Source organism: Sphaerodactylus townsendi, unplaced genomic scaffold (assembly GCF_021028975.2).
Source record: "Sphaerodactylus townsendi isolate TG3544 unplaced genomic scaffold, MPM_Stown_v2.3 scaffold_1717, whole genome shotgun sequence".
Taxonomy (NCBI): Eukaryota; Metazoa; Chordata; class Lepidosauria; order Squamata; family Sphaerodactylidae; genus Sphaerodactylus; species Sphaerodactylus townsendi.
The window spans coordinates 521-10,021 of NW_025950307.1; the positions used below are offsets into that span (position 1 = coordinate 521).

Here is a 9,501-nt window from a genome sequence, read left to right on the forward strand (position 1 = left end):
GGTGGGGCTCGGAATTGTAACGAAAGGCCCACAACCAGTTAAACAACTGACAGCTGTGATAGTAAGCAAGTTAAATAATAATGGAAATTATTAAAAGGACCAGGCAGTAGGTGATGTAAAAGGCTTCAGCCTAAAATGCTGGGGAGCAGCTGCCAGCCTGAGTAGATAATACTGACTTTGATGGATCAAAAGTCTGACTCAGTATAAGGCAGCTTCATGTGTTCATGCTGGAGCAATCCACAGCTGAAGGACCTCGAGTGACCTCCCTGTGGAACAACCCTCCCAGGCTAAGAACCCGAGGAGCTGCTACTGCTCAGAGTAGACAGTAGAGTCAGGTGAACTGGGGTGGGGAGGGGGTGATAATATCAGGAATCATAACGTTTTCCTCTTGTCCGCCAGCTACACAGAGTACCTTGACATGCCCCAGTGGGTTTAAATGTGAAGATGGGGAGACTTGCTTCAAGGTGGCGGAGCGGTGTGACGGTTTCCTGGATTGCTCAGATAGCAGTGATGAGAGAAATTGCACTGGTAAGCCTCAGAAAATGCAAATCTCCCTGTTATCTTCTGTACTGATGTGGAGTTGCATATCGTAGGCAGAGGAGAGCATCCATAAATGCCCGTTTTCTTTTGCACTTGCAGGAATCTTACTTTTTCTTTCAGTTTAATATTTTTTTCTCTTTTGTGTATACATTTCTGTGAAAATGTGTGTTCTGCTTCTTCAGTCCATTTTATCTCATGTTTCCATTCCTTCCCCTTCAAACAACAACATTTGGTATTGAGTTTCTGGTGAGTAGCTGTGTTCATTTCTAATAGTGAAACAAAATACAAGTCCACTAGCAATGTACATTTTTTCCCCAGGGTGTAAGGTTTTATAAGTCAAAGCTCACTTCTCCGGATACAAATAGGAATCAAGATTCACCAGCCCTGATTTCTAAGTCTGAAAGTGGGAAGGGGTGTAAGAAAGAAAAGTCAGTTGGAGTCAGGGTGCAGTAATACAGTCCAAGAAGTGATCAGCTTTGGAGCTGAGAGATATGCACAGAATTGAAAAATGCAGAAAATTAGCATCAGTAAAGAGATAAGAATCCCATGTCTATGGAGAGAAATAACAAAAACTACCAGACCATGGCCACCCAGCCCAGAAAACTCACAGCAACCAGTCCCATGTTCCTTGTCTTTAGGAACTTCTGTATTGGGCTGCATTGAGAACAAAGCAGGTGCATTGGCTGAAGTCACGGTCCCCAGACTTGTTGATCCTGTAGGTAATTTGTAAGATTTTGAGAAAGGGTGGTGGCCATGTAAACAAAATGGCCGCCTAGGGGGAGGGCCAACTCCAATGAGGTTGATTAGGTGGAGAATCTCTCAGGGGATTACATGGCACGGTGTGATCTGAATCTAGATCTCCCAGATCTTCTGCCCTCTACATCAAGTTTTCAGCTGTGTAAAGCATTGGCTATTGGGGGAATATTTATCCTCTTAGAAATGGACAGCAGGCAGGATTTAAAGCAAATGAGAGTTTGAAGAACCAGGACAAAAGGAATTTTTCCGAAGCAGACTCCCACAACACATGACCCGCTAGCCAAGCCCTTTTTAGCTGCTCTTTATCTAAAGTCCCAGGCTGGCAGCAAAAATGGAACTTTTGTTGAGATCCCTGCAAGCCATGGTACACAGCTGGCTATATTTTGTACCCCAGACCCATTGTTCAGGTTTTGCACTGTGAGTCACAGACCTCTCAGAGAGAGTTGTGTTTTAATGCTGTTTTTCCAACTTCTTTCTTTCCTCCACCCTCCCAGTATTAGCCCTACAGACAAAATGCTATTTTGTCAGCAAAATTCCTGGACCTTGATTCATTCCAGCTTAGATAATGACAACACTAATAGCAATCGATCGCTTCCCCCGCCCCCTCCTGGTGCCTTGGGAGTCGGCCATTTTCCTTTACAGCTCAGAGGCTGCAGAACATCAATCAGTTTTTAGTTCTTTAATTAAATATTGATCTGGGGAGACTGCCTGCGTTCTGTTCATTGGACCACCGCAACTTACCGCCCTGGCCAGAATTCTAAAGAGAAGTGTGGTTCTTTCAGTATCCGTGGATGTACCGTTTGGTTCTTTGGTACCTTCCCTGAGATTTGGACAGAGTTAGAGCTGATCTGCAGAGCAGATAAATCATACTATGCAAAATTTCAGGAATAGTATGGAGAGGATTGCCTATTTGAGCGCTTCTTCCTTTCCACATCCAAATCTCCTTATTCATGGAAAACTAGTATGCCAAGAAAAGGTTTTATACTTCAGTCTCAGGTGTGCTTAATTTTCTAAATGCCTTTTCTTACCTGTATCTCACAATTTATCTGCATCTGTAGATTATCTCTTTTGTTCTGTCTCATCATTCCTTCATAAAGGGATGTGACTTGGGGCCATCACAAAAGCAACAATATCAAAAAGCAGCAGACAATGTCAGGGTTTCTACCTAATCAGGAACTTACGATTTTGTATGTAAGCAAAAGAATGTGTGTGTGTGTGGGGGGGGGGGGCAACCCAAAAGGGCCTGACGCGGACTGAGCATGTTCCACGAGGCACAGAAGGCTGAGTTAAAAGGGAGAGGCAGATTTGAAGCCAGTAGCATCTTAGAGACCAACAAGATTTTTGTGTTTCAGAGGGTAGCCAGCTAAATTTTAGTCCAGTGGCACCTTTCATCCTGCCAGTTTGGTGAAATGCATGCCAGGTGTATTAACATCAGAGTTGATCTGTGGAGCCATTTTAGTGGCCTTGGGTTGGCTTGGAGCACACTGCATGTCTTTGCAGCTGCAATTTGTGTTTCCAATTCCATCTCCAAATCAATCGTTTTTGTATTCTGTTCCCTAGATGATACCTTGGTCTATAAAGTGCAGAACCTCCAGTGGACAGCCGACTTCTCAGGGGATGTTACTCTAACCTGGACTCGGCCTAAAAAGATGCCAGTTGGATCCTGTGTCTACAATATCCACTACAGGTAGCCTGGCCCGGTTTAACATTCTGGTAGCCCTAACTTCTGCAGGAATCGATCTTGTGCCTAAAATCAAGCCACATGCGTATGACCAACTAATTGAGTTGCACGTATCAGTAATGACAGTGGCACTGCCATATGGCAGATCACAGGTAGCCCATTACCAATCATGCTAAATAGTTACTACAACAAGCTGTAGTCATTGATACCATTGTTGAAAGAAGTGAATAAGTCTCAACATGGTGACTGATCTGGCTGCTGAAGCCGTTTCAGAACTTGAGCTATTCAGGTGTCTTGTTTCAATTGTAAAACCATGAAGAAGAAATTCTAGTCTCTGGTAGTTTTTCTGTTGTGTGGTTGTGGTTCGGTGGATCGAAATTCTACCCAACGTTTCATCTGCATCTGTGGCTGGCACAGATGCAGGTGAAACGTTAGGAACAAGATCCACCACACCACGGCCACACAGCCCGGAAAACCCACCAGAACCAGTTGAATCCGGCCGTGAAAGCCTTCGACAATACTTGTTGTTCTTGTCTTTTTGAATTCCTGAACCCAGGGTGGTTGGAGAAAGTGTGTGGAAATCTCTAGAAACCCATAGCAACAAAACCAGCAGCGTCTTGAAAGTATTGAAACCAGATTGCACATACCAGGTCAAAGTTCAGGTCCAGTGCCTGACCAAGGGTTACAACACCAATGACATCATCACCTTGCGGACCCCAGAAGGATGTAAGTCACAAACCACAGGATATCGAATATTATTATTATTATTATTATTATTATACACATAACAACACAGCACAAGTGTCTGGAATTCATCTCTGAATATCGAGTCCTTCCCAAGGACCTAGGATATTAGAGGTATTTGCGTAGAATATGTGCAGTTCCTAGAAGTGCTGCTTTCTGCAGCATGTGGACTGATGTTCTGTCCAAGTTTAGGCTTTCCAGATGTTTTTCAAGATTTCTTGGGGATTCGCACTCCTAGAGCAACAGACTACTAGGGGTGGGATTACTGTTGTTCTTTTTTTTGCCACAATCGTTCACAACTTCAATTTGCTAGGTCAGCATTGTATTTTGTGAGTCTTTTTTCCAGCTCTTTGTCCCTCTACCCTGCTGTCAACTGGCACAGCAAACACCGATGATCCAAACATGTTTCTTTCCTCTATCAACTGTTATGTCTGGGGTGTTGTGTGCCAGGTGTCTGTCTGTCTGTATTCTAAAGTCCCAGAGTATTTTTGCTTCTCTCATTTTCTTGTGGACATCTCTACGAAACTGTGCTGCGATACCATAGGTCTTACTACAGGGCAGAGCCGTACTTACTACAAAGGTTCCAGATGCACCATTGTTGCCCCTAGCCTAGCTTGTGACGCTCTCTCGAGATAGTCAGATTTGGGCTATTTTCTTACAGCAGCAGATGATGTGCTCCACGGTTTTTTCACATCACACTCTTTGCAGAAGACGGCGCGCCTGGGTCATTGTAGGACTTTTTTTCGGGATTGCATTGTCTTTATTGCATTTGTCCTGTGAAAATAAGCTTGCTCCTGGGCAGCCAAAAATCAGGCCTTCCAGTTTCTTTCTTTAGAGTTCCCCTTCTGAGCCACTCCCGTATGTTTGCTTGCTGTCAACCTTCCCTTCAATGTTTCTTAGCAAAAGTACTGGCTCCATGGAGTGGGTTTTGTTTAGCCACTGCTCCTTTCGTGTTTTAAACGGTTCGGGCTCTATACTCTTCTTTTGATTCTTTTCATTCAGCATCTCAGCCCTTGTGGACTTCTTTTCAATGCTGGCTCTTGGACTTTCTCTTGGATGCTTATTCCTTTTCCAGGCCTCTCTTTTCTCTTCCTCTACTGATTGCTTGACCTGGAGCAGTCCTCTTCCTCCCCTTCCCCTGACCTTGCCAGGTAGAGTCTGTCTACATCACTTCTTGGATGCAGTGTCTCGATTGATGGTCATAATTTTCCTTTGTTTTTCTTGTCCGTGGGATGTCCAATTCGGGCTTGTGTCCAGTTAATTATGCCAGCAGTGTATGCGTACTACAGGCACCGCCCAAGTATTAATTGCCTTTATTGTATTTCCTCCATTTAGCTTTGATTTCAAGATTTTTTTTTCTGACCCTTCTAAGATATTCCTTCCTAATTGCGCCTTTGACTTCTATGCATAGCTTGATGTTCTCTGCTTGCAGTATCCCCAAGTATTTTGTAACTTTCATTCACTGGTAAGTTTCTCCTCTTTTATTTCTAAGTGGCATTTGGCATATTTCTTTAACCTTCGGGCATGTTGTAAAAGTTTTACCTTTACTTCGAGTTCCAAAGGTTTGCAATAACTTGTCAAGTCCAAAATCCATTGCAATGTCAGTGCTAAAGCCTCTCACTGTGTTCAGTACTGACTCAATCTCTGCTTTTTTTCTTTCATAGAGCTTTAGGTCATCCAGGTATAGAAGGTGTGAAATTTTTTGGTGAGTTTCTTTTGCTGTCTACGATATCCTTGACCTGTTTTCTTTCAGAATTATAGAGAGCGTGGAATCATAGCAATGATGAAGTGAGTAGTGGGGACAGGGGAGTCTCCCCTTAGGAATATTCCCCTTAGGATGTTGGACTTCCCCTATTCCTGCTCCATTGACTATTAATTCTGTTTTCCAAGTGTGTTGCATTGTGCATTCTTGACCAATTTCTTAATGATGTTCTCTACTGACTCCAATTATCTCCAGGTTAAAATGTAGAGTATCCAACTGTGTGGCGGTGAATCGAATGCTTTCCTGTAATCAATCCAAGCTACATGCAAGTTGGTTTTCCTTCTTTTGCAATTCTCAAGGATCATTTTTATCTATATGAGCAGCGTTGATCTTTTGTTCCCCACTACTGTTTTCGTTTGTTTCCTTTTTTTGTTCTAGGGGCAGCAATTTCTTTCCTTCCAGGTGGTCTTGTATTGCATCAGCTAATATGCCAGTAAAAGCTTTAAAGGTTGTTGGTAGGCAAGGGATTGGCGCTGTAATTGCTAGGGATTGCTCCCTTTTCTTGGTCTTTCATTATCAGGAAACGTTTCCTGGGTTGTCATCCATCTCTTCAATTTGGCCTGTTTGCAGCACCTGATTCAACTGTTGGGCAATTCTTTCATGCAAGTTGGTCAGTTTCTTCTAGCCAGAATCCATGTAGTTTCATCGCTGCCTTCGGGGCAGTCCAGTTCTTCACCTTTTTTGCTCGTTTTCCAACCATTTTAGTTGTTACCAGGTTGTCCATGTTGTTGCTGCTCAGTTCAGCCTCCACATCTTTGGCCCAACTTGCATTTCGGTTGTAGTTTTTTGAGGCTGCCCCAAATGTTTCTCTCCTTCCAGAACTCAATGCGTTTGTTCTCTGTCTGGCTCTCCTGTGTTCTCGCTTCACATCTCCACTTACATTCTGGTGTAGAATCGTTTCTGGATTTGGAGTAGAAAAGTTGGATTCTGCTTGAATTGAGCAACCCTTGCTTCCGAATCTTGCAATCTTCTTTGAAACTGCCACCAGCTGTTGTTCTGACCACCTCTATTGCCTCATTGAGTTTCCTCTTGTCCACAGGTGGTGCACCTCTTAAGCTAGGTCTGTCCTTGATTTTGTCATTTTTTCAGCTTCTTCTCCTTTCATACTTTTTTCAGTTTGCTGGCATCCTGAATCGGTAGCTATGCGCGGATTTTTTCTCTTCCCAGTCTGATTTTCCAGCTTTGGAGTAATCATTTTGGCATTCTCTTTCTGGGAGTGATGAATCTTTACCCCTAGCTCTTTATAGTAATCACTACTGCAGTGCTGTACATAAGCTGGTTTGTTCATGCAGTGACATTGTTTTGGATTCCAGCAATGACCTTGTTTGCATCCTTTCAGTAGAATTGAGCAGATCCTTCCTTGGAACAATCTTCAATGGTGGCGAAATCTTGTACGTTCGTTTGCATTGTTCGTGTGTTCTAGATCTTCTGTGCATCAGTTCTTCTTGCTTTTTTTTGTCAATTGGGAACTTTGGGTTGTTCGGGTTGAAAACTCGCTTTGGAGGTGTGGATTATTGTTGTTTCTTCCTCCTCTTCTCCTCCTCTGTCGCTTCTAGTGAACACTTTGGAATTGTTGCCAATTTTGTTGAATTTCTCTTTGAGTGTTTCTTGTGGTATGTTTTCAATACCATTGTCTTGTCGCTTTCTGCTGGATTTCTGCTAGCTCTAGTGCACTAAAACCTTGTTCCTTTCAATATATCTCTCTTTGATCAGCAGCAAGTCTGCTCAATAGTAATTTCTGTGTCTGGGGTGAAGTTAGCTTTCCAGACTTAATTGGTACATTCGTTTGAGGTATCCTCTTTTTGATGGGTTTGATTTGGCAATAGTAGCAAGCCATAATTTCTCTGTTCTCTGCACACGGTAATATTTTCGACGCTTTGTTGTCGAGGGTTACTTCCAGTAGCCCTGCAGTCTTCAGTCCTGGTTGCTCAGCTGAAGATCCTGAGGTCCCTATAGCCCATTTTCCCAGCCAAATGCCCAGATTTATACCTCCAGCACTAGAATAGCTGGGTCCTTGTTGACCCGGGCGACGGGCGGTCCGTATATATGGGAAGTTTGGTGCTTTTTCTTGTGCTTCACCATGCGTTTGGTGCATCGGCCCTCGACTAGTAGGGCTTTGGGCGCAGACGTATGGTAGTTTTGGTAAAACGACCGTACATTTCAGTCTGGCTCCTTGCATCAGCAGGTCGTCTCTGGTTTGGGTGGCCCTGGAACAGCACAGCCCCCCCTGTTGGTACTCATTGGACGGCACACAAGCCCCACCATTTGTTTTCGGATTTCAGATGTTGAACTTTACGGTGTCGCGAATAAGTGCGGATTAGCGTTGCGATCACCAAGGCAGTGCCCTTTGGGGGGATGGGATGATGGCATTACATTATTATTATTATTATTATTATTATTATTATTATTATTATTATTATTATTATTACATACATACATATTATTATTATTATTATTACATTATTATATATTATTATTATTGATACAAAAACAGTTACACACAGCAAGCAAGCAAGATCAATATATTGGATTTTTGTATTATATCACACGTCCGACACTTCCTAAGCATCTAGGACTGCGTGGATGTATCGATCAATAATACATGCAGAGCCGAGTAGGTGTGGCCTTTGCAGCTGACATATGGTGATTTTAACAATACCAATTGTTTTAAGTGTCCGCTCAAGATCTTAGGCACTGCAACCCAGTAAAATGCCTCACCACTGGGACCAATTCCCTACTGGTTTGTGCCAGAGTCTTTGTAGTGCAATCCTTAAATCCTGGTATCGTGTAAGTTTTTCCAGTTGCTTCTCATCAATCCTGCTGTCACCAGGAATTGCAATTATTATTATTATTATTATTATTATTATTATTATTATTATTATTATTACATTATTACATATTATTACATTATTATTACATATATATATACATATATTAATTTATTTATACCGCCCAATCCCCGGAGGGCTCTGGGCGGTGTACAACATAAAACACATAAAAACATCATAGGCATCCATAAATTATAATAAAAACAGCAGTTATAATATATCTAGATGGCGTCCCTCCTAAATCTGATCCCTTTAGCAAGAGGGGGAGAGGTCCCGATGGTATGAGGAACCCTCCTGTACGAGAATACCATCCTGTACGAAGTTCAGTTACACTTGCTGTTGGGTATTTTCCACACTGTGTGGCTGCTGCCATCCTAGCCCAAGGATCTGTACTGTGTCACTGAAGTTAAGCTGTGGACATTCATTTTGTGGTTGGCTCCACCTCCCACAGCAGCCATTTTGTGGCAGCCATTTTGTTTCTGTACCCGCCATGCCGTGTCAGAATTCCAAATGTGCCCACAGACTGAAAAAGCTTGGGGACTCCTGGTATAACCGATAGTTCCCTACATTGGCGTTAAGGGGGCATATTGTTCGGGGTGTGTGTGTGTGTTTCCCTTGTAGTGTCTCTCTCCTTCCTAAAAGGAGCTTTAACTGAACTCTTATTACTTCTGTCCTGACAAGAACAGACTCAGATGCCTCTAATCCTGCCTTTCTCTCTTCCAAACTCTTCTGCCAGTGCCGGATCCTCCCCAGCATCTTCAGTTGTCGTCAAAGAGAGAAGCTGAAGATGTCGTGATTTGCCAGTGGGCACCGCCAGCTAATAGCCATGGCCTGATAAGAGAATATGTTGTAGGTATCATTAAGCTGCATTCTGACGCCAATCCCGAGCGGGAGACCTTTGTGAACGTAGAGGAAGTTATGATAGCATTGCTGGGAAGCACGGATCTGTGTCCTTTGATTATGTGGTGGGTCGTGGGTTCCCAGTTCGGTCTCAGCTCTGGCCCTGGTGGAATGCTCTGTCAAATGAGACCAGAACCTGCAGGTCTGCAGCTATTCTGCCAGGCCTATGGTTGAAGGCACCAGTGGTGTTTCTTATTCCTTCCTTCCTTCCTTCCTTCCTTCCTTCCTTCCTTCCTTCCTTCCTTCCTTCCTTCCTTCCTTCCTTCCTTCCTTCCTTCCTTCCTTCCTTC

At 43.3% G+C, this 9,501-nt stretch overlaps 1 protein-coding gene across 1 annotated transcript; it reads left to right on the forward strand.

Moving 5' to 3' along the window:
- The first annotated feature begins 388 nt into the window (after positions 1–388).
- LOC125425002 (sortilin-related receptor-like) lies at positions 389–9,385 on the forward strand. Its single transcript, XM_048482448.1, has 4 exons — positions 389–528; positions 2,857–2,983; positions 3,534–3,703; positions 9,048–9,385. Exons 2-4 carry the CDS (start codon positions 2,946–2,948, stop codon positions 9,383–9,385), a joined length of 546 nt encoding a protein of 181 aa, XP_048338405.1. The 5' UTR covers positions 389–528; positions 2,857–2,945.
- Positions 9,386–9,501: the final 116 nt, after the last annotated feature.